Genomic DNA, 14,016 nt, shown 5'->3' with positions numbered 1-14,016 from the left:
ATAGGTCTTCAGTCAGTATATGATCAGTGGGGGTCCGACACACAGGATCCCCGCCGATCAACTGTTCGAGGAGGCAGCAACGCTCCTGTGAGCACCACGGCCAACTCCTTGCATTTCCTAGGTCAGTGACAACACGTTCAACGATCACATGGCCTAAGAGCAGCTCAGCTCCAGTTATGTGAATGGGGCTGATGGCGATACCAAGCACAGCCGCTATACAATGAACGGCGCTGTGCTTTGTAAGGGAGCGCCGCTGGAGCGCCGCTGCATTGTCAAAACAGTTGATCCCGGGTGTCAGACCCCCACCAATCAGATACTGATGACCTATCCTGAGGAAAGGTCATCAGTATTAAAATGTTGGAAAATCCTTTTAACTTTCTTTTTTTTACCCCCTTTTTTTTGCAGAACACATAGGGCTTTTTTTTCTTATTAAAATAGGGGTACTCATTAGGTCCCATACACATGACCATAACAAATTTGGGATCCTCAGGATAGGTCATCAATATCAGATTTGTACATGGGTGATAATCATCCACGTACAGCAAAGGGGAGCTAACTTAGAAGGGGTTAATATGACCTGACCCAATCAGGCCTCAATGCCGATACCCGGGACAGCCATTCCTGTCCCCCACCCCACCGCCTGAAACAGGAGCCCCATGACTGTCGGGGAAGGCATGAATACTGACTCTGTAGGCTGCCATATAATTGTGTGATGAGGTTGGGAACGGGTTAGTCACTTAGCACACCATGACGTACATGTGGTCATAGATGTGCAGGGACTGTATGGAGCCGGAGATGCCAGCCGGCTTATGTAACTGACAACTGCCTTAAGTGTCAATAGAGACTTCAGTATTTAAGTTTAAAAAAGGCACGCATAAAAAAAACAACTTACACACCCATGACATTCATTTCCATTCATGCAACAAAAATGTAAACTGTAGAAAAATAAACACAATTGGTTTTTCCACAAGTCCAAACTTTTAAAATATAGCACTACTTATTCCAAACAGTGAATGCCGTAAAAAAAGAAACAAAAAAAAACTTTTGATCAAAAATTCACATGTATCCCAAAATGGTACCAATATTAAAAAAATTATAGCTTGCCTTGTGAAAAACAAAACCTCACATGGCTCCGTCGATGGAAAACTAAGAAAGTTAAGAATAGGGCGACAGGTAGCAAATTTTTTTATGATTTATTTCAATTTTTTAAAGCAGTAAAACATAACAAAAACAAAGTAAATTTGGGATCGCCACAGTCATACTGACCCATGACCTATTTTGTCAGTTTCAGTGCACGGTGAACTCCATAAAAATAAAACCTGAAAAACAATTGTGGACTTTATTTTTATTTTATTTTTTCATTTTCACCCACAATGATTTTATTTTCCGTTTTCCAATACAAAGTATGACAAATTAAATGGTAATATTAAAAAATACAACTTTACTAAAATAAACAAGCCCTCATATGGCTATGTGCACAGGAAAGTTAAAGTTACGGCCCTTGGAAGGTGGGGAGGAAAAAATGCTGGGGAGCTGACGGGCTCCTTATCTCTGTTCTCTGACATTATAAACACTCATTATAGCCCAGCTCGTATCTTACTTATAAGAATGTGGCTTAAATACGTTTTTATAACATCTCAGGAGTTTAGAGATATGGTTAATTAGATGACCGGCACAAAGTAAAAGTGAAAGTACCAGTCACACAGTTAGAAAAACAGTTAACCCTTTGTGACAGAACAGCTCAATATTTTTAATAAAGGCTGACTGCATGTTACTCATTTTTGGCAAAAAATATTTTTTTCAATCATAATTTTTTTTTCCTCAGAAGGTGTACATAGCCTTTAAATGTAGAAACCAGTGTCAGGCAGCTGCTGCCAAAGCCAATACGATAATGGGTTGCATTATAAGGAGCATAGATGCCGGTGATGAGAACATAGTCCTACCTGTCACGATCTTGCCAGATTCCCCAGGTCGCAGTACATGATCAGACCGGGATCAGGTACCAGCGGTCAATCGGGACAAGTACTGACACTACACACACTATCGAATTTGATCACCCTGCTTCCTACAATCTACCAGATTGCACGGGAGATCAAATTGTTGCCGGTTCCTTCTAACAACTACTAAACTTCTGAGATTCGCATTTTAAAGCAAACAGGTAGCCGAAAATTAGGAGCTCTAATTGCCTTAAAAAATAGTGCCCGTGCTAGGTTAAAGAGGACCTTTCATTACAATAAAAAATCGAAACTAAGCATACAGACATGGAGAGCGGCGCCCAGGGATCTCCCTGCACTTACTATTATCCCTGGGCGCCACTCCGTTCTCCCGGTATAGGCTCCGGTATCTTCTGATTTTCGGCTCAACTGGGAGGAGCCTGCTCTAGTTCTCCTGGGCGTCTCCTTCTCCCAGGCTGTAGCGCTGGCCAATCGCAGCGCTCAGCTCATAGCCTGAGAGTTTTTTTTCTCCCAGGCTATGAGCTGAGTGCTGCGATTGGCCAGCACTCCAGCCTGGGAGAAGGAGACGCCCAGGAGAACAAGAGCAGACTCCTCCCAGTTGAGCCGAAAATCTGAAGATACCGGAGCCTATACCGGGAGAACGGAGCGATAATAAAAAGTGCAGGGAGATCCCTGCATATGGGTTGGCTGTGACTTTTATGACCGGTCAGTCATGCTGACATCTGGTCTAAAATGGATTTCTGACCTTAACTCTACACAGGAGAATGCCCACCCGATAATTGTGGGCTCATTTTTCAGCTCTCAGTATTGGGGTCACAGGGGTACCAAACAGGGGGTGTCCACGTGACCCCAATCAGAAGAATTGATTTTCTGAGCCAGGATTTAATATAAGTGGGTGGTTTTTGGTATGTGTGGCACCGTCACCTCCTGACCGTTAAAATGGCGTACCTCAATAATCTCTATTGAGCTGTATTTTCGAGTTATGACCGAAGTAAGATTTTTGGATTTTCCCGATGACAGCGAGGTGTGGAGAGCAGCTTACCCCCACCCTCCGGAAGCATTCCCCTCATAAAGTAATAAACCCCTTTGAAGCTGTCCACTTTACAGACATGTTTATATAAAGTGTCGTGGATGCCAGTGATCGTTGTCACCACTGGGTCAGGGACTAAGAAGTTTATGGCGGTGGTCTGGTTTAGGATGTGGGGGAAGATGGAGAGGGAGATAAGGGACATTTATTTGTTTGAATAAGGGGGAGCACCGAGTCACCAGAACACAGGCCAAGCACTCATGCTCGGTGTGCCACACTACCACTTTACAAATCACTAGTCAGACCACACATGGAGGACTGTGTACAGTTCTGGGCTCCTGTGAACAAGGCAGACATAGCAGAGCTGGAGAAGGTCCAGAGAAGGGAAACTAAAGTAATGACTGGAATGGGGCAACTACAGTACCCTGAAAGATAATCAAAATTAGGGTTATTCACTTTAGAAAAAAGACGACTGAGGGGAGATCTAATTACTATGTATAAATATATCAGGGGGCAGTACAGAGATCTCTCCCATCATCTATTTATCCCCAGGACTGTGACTGTGACGAGGGGACATCCTCTGCGTCTGGAGGAAAGAAGGTTTGTACACAAACATAGAAAGATTCTTTACGGTAAGAGCAGTGAGACTATGGAACTCTCTGCCTGAGGAGGTGGTGATGGTGAGTACAATAAAGGAATTCAAGAGGGGCCTGGATGTATTTCTGGTGTGTAAGGGTTCCTGCACATGAGTGCAGATTTCAAAACAGAAGTTCTGCGCAGCTTTTCATGTGGATTTATATGTGTTTTTGCACCAAATCTGTACCAAAAAATATATTCATTAATTGCATGTTTTGGTGCAGATTTGATCCGGTTTTGCTGCATATCTCCGCCTTTCATTGAAAAGGGCAAAATCTGCACCAAAAATTGCACAAAGAATTGACATGCTACACATTTCAAAATCCGCACGGCGGGTTAATTTCTGCACAGAAAAAAAAAGCAAAATGTACATAAGAATTGCCTAATCTCATTCAGGTTGCTGGTACTGTACTATGCCTCATTCACACATCAGTGTTTGGTCAGTGATTTCCAGCCAAAAACCAGGTGAGGGTCTAAACACAGAACTGGTGCAGATCTTTCCCTTATACCTTATGTCTGTGGAGGCTTCAATCCTGGTTTTGGCTCACAATCACTGATGAAAATCACTGACCAAAACACTATGTAGAGGCGCCAGACTCTACATAACTTCGGTGGATACCCTGCCACTTCTAAATGTACGATATATTCCTTGCTGTCCTACATTTAGACCATTTTCTACTTCTAAACCAGGCATAGAAAATGGTGAATGAAACGAGCCTGCCCCCTTCACAGCCCACGCCACCATTTTTAGACTTGCCGTGAGCGGGAAAAAGTTGCAGATTGCGGCTATGGCATTTTTACCCCAGGGTGCACATCATGAAAACAAGACCCGAAAATATTAACTGTTGCCAATAAAGATAAAACTTCTATGGCTATATAGATGGCAAAATACAAAAAAGGCACAAAAACATTGTTGCCAAAATTGACTTGGTTCTTAATTAAAAATAATCGAGATTTTATTTACAGGGATGGATTTTCCTAACTCATGACTAGTGTTTTAAACACATCAGGTCAACTGCAAAAGACTAATTTTAGAGCCAATTTTTGGTCGTATAGACCCGAGATGGTGTCTACAATACCGCTGTAAGGATATGGTCACAAGGTCAGCTTTACGCATGCAGTTTTCAAAGCAAAAATCAGGTGAAGATCATAAAAGGAGAAAAAATATACAGCTACGACTTCTCTTTATGAATTCACCTGGTTTTGTTTTCCAAACCTGCATCAGGAAACCTGACCGTGTGGCCGTACCCTCACAGTGAAGAACAAGGGAAATAACAAAAGGGCTGGATCCGGCACATAACTGACACTAACAGAGACAAATGGCTCCCATTGACCATAACAGGCCCTGCCGGGTTTCCGCTAGGGAGTGCGTCATTTTATGGATTTTCTCATCCTATATTTTTGATGGAATCTGTGACTAAGGCCACGTGAACATGAACGTATTTTCTGTGGGTCGGATGCGGACCCATTCACATCAATGGGGCTTTAAAAGATGTGTCCGCATCCGTATGTCCGTTCCGCAGCCCAAAAAAAAAACTGAACATGTCTTATTCTTGTCCTTTTTAGGAACAAGGATAGGACGGTTCTATAGAGGGCAGGACGTGGGCACGCACACGACTGGTATCCGTGTTTTGCGGACTGCAAAAACGGCAACAGTCATGTGCATGAGCCCTAAGGGTGAATACACACATGGTAGATTTTTGGGGAGAAAGTTTTCCAACTGTTCCCATTCATCTGCCATGTGCTTGGTGCCAAAACAACCCCTTTCAGATTAAAGGAACTGGTTCTCAGTCACGGAAATTTCTGCAACCAATCTGCTGAGTGTGAATATAGCCAGAACTCCAGGCTGATACATTTCACCTACAATGATACATTGTAGCAAATGATCAAGACAAGAAGAAAAATATCTGTGCTGCCAGTCCTTGTAGTTAGCTCACATTCAATAGTCTAGATACAACTATAGCAAACTCTCTGCTGTGAGAAGTGCCGTGTCTGTGTCTCCTTTTTTCATAATATCCCTGTTTTTGAAATTCTCTTTCTTTAGGCCAGCTATTTGAGCCCTTTCCACCGTCATGATTTTGATGCCTCCTGATATGTTTTACTCTCACTATGGACTACATACAAGTCCACCCGCGACTCATCTCTGTTATGAGGTGTATGATCAGAGCACACTAATTGATTTCGGACACCTGACCAACACTGGGGAGTCCCACGCTGAAGAAGTATTTCTTGGTGAACGGTTTCGAGATGCTTGGAAGCAATGCACTCTTGTATGGTACATCTCCTGGAGTCCTTGCGATCGCTGCCTTCAGATTTTGCTGAACACGTTCCTTCGCAATAACCCTCATGTCAAGTTGCACATCATATTTGCCAAGGTCTACGATCTCACCTCAAAGACTATGGTCCGAGAACTTCATCAAAAAGGAGTGAATATCCGTGTAATGTGTAACTTTGGTAAGTATGGTCTATCAATGAGAGTTCCCCTACAGCCAAGTTCTGAGGATCTTCTAGTTACCAACCCTCATCCCATCATCTGGGAGTGACCTGTCTTAATGCGTACTTAAATGGGTTTTCCAAGACCCCAAAAAACTATTGTTATAAAATAACAAGAGATGCCGTAAATTTCCGCTCCCTGCACTCCAATGCTGTATGGTGGTCTTTGTTACTGGCACTGCAGTGATAATGTCCCCAGTTACCCCACGTAGCCTCTGCAGCCAATCACTGAAGAAGTCAGGATAAGTCATCATGGCAGTGCCAGTCTATCTGCAGAGATTATGTCCATGTCTACTCACACGTAATAGCAGAGGCCAATGATTGGTTATGGCGATCATGTAGGCTAGCTGATGATATCATCACTGCAGCATTGGAAACACAGCGGCAGTGCTGGAACGGCAGGGGAGTGGATAGGCGAGTAAGGCATCTTTTTTTTTTCACAATTCCTGCTCTTATCTAACATATTTAAAAGTTTTTGGTGTCTTAGAATACCCCTTTATTGTGGTTGTCCACGATTCCATTATTGGTGGCCTATCCCTAGGATAGACAATGAAAATCTGATCAGAGGTCTTTTTTTTCATAATTGCATTTTACTCATTTTGGTCTAAAAATATTTTTTTTCAATTGGTCTTTATTAAAAAATATTGAGCTGTTCTGTCACCAAAGGTTAACAGTTTGTCTAGCTGTGTGAATGGTACTTTTTACTTTCACTTTGTCATGGTCATCTAATAAACGTTCTCTCTAAATTACTAAAAGGTCATAAACACTTAAGAATGGAACTATAATAAGTGTTTATAAGGTCAAATAAGGAGCCTCTCAGATGAGCTGCCTGATGGAACAGAGGGAAAATTCAGATCCTGCTACTGGATAAACTCAAGGTAGCACAAAGACAGTGGTTAAACTTTTTTAATAAAGACCAACTGGGAAAAAAAAAAGAAAAAAAGATTTTTAGCTCAAAATGAGTTAAATGCAATAATAATAAAATTTACCCTAAAGGTGCATATAGCCTTAAGGCACACAGAATAAACACCTGGGCAAGGACTTGGAGGATGCAAACACAAAAAAAAAGATACAAATTTGCGTTTTTTTTTGTTTTTTTTTAGATTTTCGATGGTGCTGGAATCACTTTGTTAAAACTACAGGATCATTTATTTCGTGGCAAAATTTGAACAGAAATTATTACAGGGCAAGTCAGTGGTTGTTGGATGCATTAATTTCTCATTAAAGGGGTTCTGCAGTTCTTATTAGGTGATGATTTATTCCCTAGATAGATCATCAACATCTGATCGGCGGGGGTCCAGTGATATCACGAGTAGTATCACTGGCCTGGGTGGGGCTAAACCCTATTCAAGTGAACAGAGATTAGCCCTGCCCAGGCCAGTGACATTATTGGCCTGAGGGAAACAGACAGAAAGTCACGGCGCTCCTGTAGCACTTCTGCCTTCTCAAACAGCTGATCGGCGGGGTTCCCGGGTTTCGGACCCCCGCCAATCAGATGCTGATGATCTGTCCAGAGGATAGATTATCAGTTAAAAAGAACTTCAGAACCCTTATAACTGTCTAAGATACTGAACCTCTTGATGCAGATAATCCATCTGCTATGTTGCTAACAGTTACTTCCGCTCCAAATGATATTCTCAAGTCCCACAGCAATGAAAGTCCTTTAGACTCGGAAAGCAGGGAAATGAGACCAATGGTGAAGGGCCTTCAGTTCAGGATTTATTCTACACACAAAATAAAAAGTGCATATCAGATTAAAATCAGCATTCAACTCAAGTTTTGGGATGTGCCCAACCCCAGTTTTGCTTTTGCTTCTTCCAAAAGAAACACAAGCAAAACTAGAGTTGGGCACATCCTAAAACTTGAGGGGGTTGAATTTGTCTTTCGTCAACTGTTTTTCTCTAACGACTTGAGATCAGCGGGAGGTGAAGTAATCCTCAGCAACGTAAAGGATGCATTAACGGCATCAAAAGATTCCATATCTTTGGAAGTTCAATGCAGGATTGGCAAGTGACTTAAAGGATATGTACACTTTTTACTCATTTTGGGCTTAAAATATTTTTTCAATTGGTCTTCATTAAAAATATTCAGCTGTCACAAAGGGTTAACTGTTTAGTTGTGTGAATTGTATTTTCACTTTGTGCTGGTCATCTAATAAACCTTATATGACTAGTCATAAATACATATTTAAAGGGGTTATCCCATCTTAGACAATGGGGGCATATCGCTAGAATATGCCCCCATTGTCTGATAGGTGCGGGTCCCACCTCTTGGACCCACACCTACAAGGAGAAAGGAACTGGGGAGAGTTGCGGCTGGAGGACCCCGGGGTCCGTCCACCACCAGGCGCAGCTCCCCGCCTCTCCCATTGAAGCGAATGGGAGCGCACCGCGCACGCGCGGCCACCGCTCCCATTCATTTCTATGGGGCCGACGAAAATAGCCGAGCCAGCGCTCGACTATTTTCGGCGGCTACATAGAAATGAATTGAGGGCGGCTGCGCATGTGCAGTGCGCTCTCCTCAACTTTCTCTGCTCCATTCTCCTTGTAGGTGCGGGTTCCAGAGGTGGGACCCGCACCTATCAGACAATGGGGGCATATCCTAGCGATATGCCCCCCATTGTCTAAGATGGGATAACCCCTTTAAGCCACATTCTTATCAGTAAGATAATAATTGAACCATGAATGTTTATGAGGTTAGAGATTAGAGAAGTCTTCAGTTGAGCTGCCTGATGGCAAACAAAATACAGAGCCTGGTACTAGAGAATTTCAAGGCCGTAGAGAGAAAGAGGCTCAACATTTTTTAATATGTATTCAAAATGAGTTCAAAGCAATAGTAAAGAATGCCCTCAATGGTGTAGATAGCCTTTAAGGCTCATTGTCCTGTTTAGGATTAGTTGTATGACTTTGAGTGGCCCAAGTTGTCTTATATTATTGTCTGGTGAAAATAGACCTACTTCTAAATTGCAGCACTCAACTGAAGACTGACTTTTTGCAAATACTTTTTTTTTATAACCTATAACCCTTTCTGCGACCTTTCACTCCATCTTTAGATAAAGTAAGGCTTGGGGGATGGGGGTTCAATTTTCTGGACTCCTCTACAGACAGCGTCAACAGAATGAACTTTCTGTATCAGCAAACTGCTTCCTAGTCAAAATCCTACCCATCTTCTGATATGCGCAGGAGAGACGGAGGAACATGGATTCTCCTGAAATACATAAAGATGACTTTTTTTTCCTATGATCTTGGTCAGAACAGGCTCCATGTATTTATATATCATAGCTTTTACCTCGATAATCCTTTATTTCTGCAATATTTTATTGTGACTATTATCAGTGTTAACAGGCTTGTTATTCTCATAAATGAATTAGTATTATTATACTATGCGATTACAAATTATAAACTTGTCTAAAATGCTCCTTTGACACAATAATTTAACTGAAAGTTCAAGATGTCTTTAAATGAATGGCACATGTAAAATACTTGAGGCAAGAGAAACGATGCCTTATTTCCATGTCCTTTGCTGCTGGGCGCCGAAAACCTGTTCCAGACCGCCTTCTATAATATTAGCAAACCAGGGGTGGGAAATCTGCCCAAGGATCCCGAGTCTGCCAGGCATTATATTAGAGACCCCATTTTGCTCTTTGGTTTGGGACCCTCTCTCCTATGTACGTTACCGAGATCTTAGAAGTTGTGCTGTCAGCCAACCAGAGAAGCCTTCCTGCTTTGTGGCATCCACTCTGATGTCGGGAAGTGCCAGACTCATACAAGTATCTTGTTGGCTGTAGAAGCAGCTGATTGACATATTTAGATAGAAGTACAGAAGGGGTTATCCAGGGATCTATACTGATGTCCTATCCTCTAGAGAGGTCATCAATATTAGATTGGCTGTTAGAGGAGGCCTGCACTCCGTGAGCGCTGTGGCCTCTTGCTAGACCATGTGATGTCAACATACATTGGTCAAATGGCCTAGTTGCAGCTCAGCTCCATTCAAGTCAATATCAAGCAAAGCCGCTATTCAAAGTATGGCACTTTGCTTGGAAAGGTGTCAGGAATGGTTTGTGCTCACCACAGCTCCAGTGAGGGCGGCAGCTCCCTGGCACATCTGATCGGCAGGGGTACTGGGATAGGTCATCATTAACAATTCATGAATAACTCCCTCAACTATTTTAATAAGCCAAAAGTCAAATATTTCTAAAACCGCAAAAATAGCGGGGCATGAATTATCGAAATTGTCAGACAATGAAACTGGTCTCATTGTCATTAATCAGTCACCACTGAGCCTCCATGCTTGTGAAGGTTCTCATTCATCCAGTTCGTGGTACAAACCGGATTCCAAAAAAGTTGGGACACTAAACAAATTGTGAATAAAAACTGAATGCAATGATGTGGAGATGGCAAATGTCAATATTTTATTTGTAATAGAACGTAGATGACAGATCAAACGTTTAATCCGAGTAAATGTATCATTTTAAAGGAAAAATACGTTGATTCAAAATTTCACGGTGTCAACAAATCCCCAAAAAGTTGGGACAAGTAGCAATAAGAGGCTGGAAAAAGTAAATTTGAGCATAACAAAGAGCTGGAAGACCAATTAACACTAATTAGGTCAATTGGCAACATGATTGGGTATAAAAAGAGCTTCTCAGAGTGGCAGTGTCTCTCAGAAGCCAAGATGGGTAGAGGATCACCAATTCCCACAATGTTGCGCAGAAAGATAGTGGAGCAATATCAGAAAGGTGTTACCCAGCGAAAAATTGCAAAGACTTTGCATCTATCATCATGATCAACTGTGCATAACATCATCCGAAGATTCAGAGAATCTGGAACAATCTCTGTGCGTAAGGGTCAAGGCCATAAAACCATACTGGATGCCCATGATCTCCGGGCCCTTAAACGACACTGCACCACAAACAGGAATGCTACTGTAAAGGAAATCACAGAATGGGCTCAGGAATACTTCCAGAAACCATTGTCAGTGAACACAATCCACCGTGCCATCCGCCGATGCCAGCTGAAACTCTACAGTGCAAAGAAGAAGCCATTTCTAAGCAAGATCCACAAGCTCAGGCGTTTTCACTGGGCCAGGGATCATTTAAAATGGAGTGTGGCAAAATGGAAGACTGTTCTGTGGTCAGACGAGTCACGATTCGAAGTTCTTTTTGGAAATCTGGGACGCCATGTCATCCGGACCAAAGAGGACAAGGACAACCCAAGTTGTTATCAACGCTCAGTTCAGAAGCCTGCATCTCTGATGGTATGGGGTTGCATGAGTGCGTGTGGCATGGGCAGCTTGCATGTCTGGAAAGGCACCATCAATGCAGAAAAATATATTCAGGTTCTAGAACAACATATGCTCACATCCAGACGTCATCTCTTTCAGGGAAGACCCTGCATTTTTCAACAAGATAATGCCAGACCACATTCTGCATCAATCACAACATCATGGCTGCGTAGGAGAAGGATCCGGGTACTGAAATGGCCAGTCTGCAGTCCAGATCTTTCACCTATAGAGAACATTTGGCGCATCATAAAGAGGAAGGTGCAAGAAAGAAGGCCCAAGACGATTGAACAGTTAGAGGCCTGTATTAGACAAGAATGGGAGAGCATTCCTATTTCTAACCTTGAGAAACTGGTCTCCTCGGTCCCCAGACATCTGTTGAGTGTTGTAAGAAGAAGGGGAGATGCCACACAGTGGTGAAAATGGCCTTGTCCCAACTTTTTGGGGATTTGTTGACACCATGAAATTCTGATTCAACATATTTTTCCCTTAAAATGGTACATTTTCTCAGTTTAAACTTTTGTTCCGTGATTTATGTTCTATTCTGAATAAAATATTAGAAGTTGGCACCTCCACATCATTGCATTCAGTTTTTATTCACGATTTGTATAGTGTCCCAACTTTTTGGGAATCCGGTTTGTATATCAGCAGTAATAAGTCAGAGCAACTGGACGTGTGTTTTTGTCTTGAAGAGGCTTTGCTAGTCATCCGACTGTCTCTCATATCGAATGACGTGGAAACTCTGGCATTATACACAGATTATGCTGACTGAAGCATGAGACACCAGTATTTAATGCTGGAGATTCCTTAAACACATCATTTGAACAGAGAAAGCCAGTCGGATGACTTGGTGTCTCCAAGAGAAAGTACACCAAGTCCAGTTTCTCTGACTTACTACTACTGATAGCTTAGCATTCATTCCTTAAAGGGGTTCTGAAGGAATGATTTAAAGTGTCTGCCAGCAACCTGTCCTAAAATATGAACAGGACTGGTTGCCTCCACTTGCAGAGCAGCCTAAGGAGGGCTGAGGGGACTGATGTTATTGATGTGATGAATATTTACAGGGAAAGGAAAACTATAGGCTTAGTAAACATATAATTCTGTAAGAAAATCACACAGGACCATAGAAAAAGTTTCATCATATAATTTGTGACTTACATTTGCGGGGAAAAAAAAAAAAAAAAGAGAGAAATAATGGTAAGGGATCTTGTGTATACATCCAGATACTGACAGAAAAAGATACATTCTGGGATGAAAATGTGTGTATTTGGGCTGTATACAATACACTACTCATGGCCACCATGTAATAGTACATTTCTCCTGCAGTAAAGTGTCTGGCTGGCTTCTGCCTCCCCCAGTAGCCGCCAGAAATTCAATATTAAAAGGGTCTGTCTGTGATAAGACAACCCCTTTAATTAGGATGCCAACACATTTAGGGGACATCGTTAACATATGCATGTCTAATTTTGGATAAAAAATAATAATACAGTGCTAGTGCCATCGGACTAAAATCACGCTACAGCTGACTATAGGGACCACTTCTTCTATGGTGTCCTTCTTCACCGTTAGTTACCACAATGGTAGACCCAACCTATAGAAAATTAATACATGGAAAAGACACAAAACAGAGAGAATGATCACTCCTATGGCTTTAGGTTCTTTGGAGTGAATGTCTATTATTTAACACAGTGGAATTTTTAGGCTAACCCCACATGGGTGGATTTTGGCACCTGCATGAGTCGCAAGCGCTATGGGTTTGGTGCAAATTTACCCAGTGCATTTCAAAGGGTGAGATATGCCGTGTGTATAACGCGAGCTCTTCAGGGTGTCCAATATGTACCCACTGACTGCAATGGACTTCTATGCCCTTGACTTCAGCTAAAAAGGATTAGAAGGAATTCCTTCTCAATATAAAAGGGGTTGGCTTCTTTGGTGGCCTGGTGTTTAAAGGGGATGTGCCACCAGAAAGTGACCTATTGTTTAACGGGCATCAGATTTGTCCCTTAGAAAGTGGCTCTGCTCTCTCTGCAACTGCTGCGCCCTCTGTACTTTGAGTGCAATCTACTCACTGTAGATTTCCCAACCACATCGATGGACGTCTGTTCCAAGCCTCAACTACTCTTTCAGTGTAATTAAAATTTTCGGACATCGGTTCTGGACACCCCCACCCCCCCCCCCCCCCCCCCCTTCGAGATAGTACCCTGCTGTTCTGTGTGGTTTACACCTACAGTGCCTTGCAAAAGTATTCACCCCCCCCTTGACTTTTTTCGTATTTTGGTGCCTCACAACCTGGAATTAACATGTATTGTTGGAGGATTTGCATCATTTAATTGACAGGACATGCCCACAACTTTGAAGATGTTATTTTATTTTTTATTGTGAAGCAAACAACAAATAGGACAAAATAACAGAAAAAGTCAATGTGCATAACTATTTACCCCCCTAAAGTCAATACTTTGTAGAGCCACCTTTTGCAGCAATCACAGCTCCAAGTCGCTTTGGATAAGTCTCTTTGAGCAGTTGCCACATCTTACCACTGGGATTTTTGCCCATTCCTCCTTGCAAAACTGCTCCAGCTCCTTCAAGTTGGATGGTTTGCGCTTGTGAACAGCAATCTTTAAGTCT

The 14,016-nt window shown here is 42.4% G+C and overlaps 1 protein-coding gene across 2 annotated transcripts; it reads left to right on the top strand.

Annotated features, from left to right (window-relative positions):
- The first annotated feature begins 3,628 nt into the window (after positions 1-3,628).
- Positions 3,629-9,376, top strand: LOC120977651 (DNA dC->dU-editing enzyme APOBEC-3G-like). Of its 2 annotated transcripts, none has more exons than XR_005773945.1 (3): positions 3,629-3,662; positions 5,663-6,072; positions 7,215-8,248. XR_005773945.1 is itself a non-coding variant. In XM_040405676.1 (3 exons), the coding sequence occupies exons 2-3, from the start codon at positions 5,691-5,693 to the stop codon at positions 9,259-9,261; spliced, it is 480 nt and encodes a 159-aa protein (XP_040261610.1). In that variant the 5' UTR covers positions 3,629-3,662; positions 5,663-5,690; the 3' UTR covers positions 9,262-9,376. The 2 variants fall into 2 exon arrangements, 1 of the variants encoding a protein (XP_040261610.1); XM_040405676.1 differs by lacking the exon at positions 7,215-8,248 and adding an exon at positions 9,164-9,376.
- The last annotated feature ends 4,640 nt before the right edge of the window (positions 9,377-14,016 follow it).

Source organism: Bufo bufo, chromosome 8 (genome assembly GCF_905171765.1).
Source record: "Bufo bufo chromosome 8, aBufBuf1.1, whole genome shotgun sequence".
Taxonomy (NCBI): Eukaryota; Metazoa; Chordata; class Amphibia; order Anura; family Bufonidae; genus Bufo; species Bufo bufo.
Note: the sequence above shows the minus strand (reverse complement) of the source record. Positions and strands in the feature narration are given on the sequence as shown.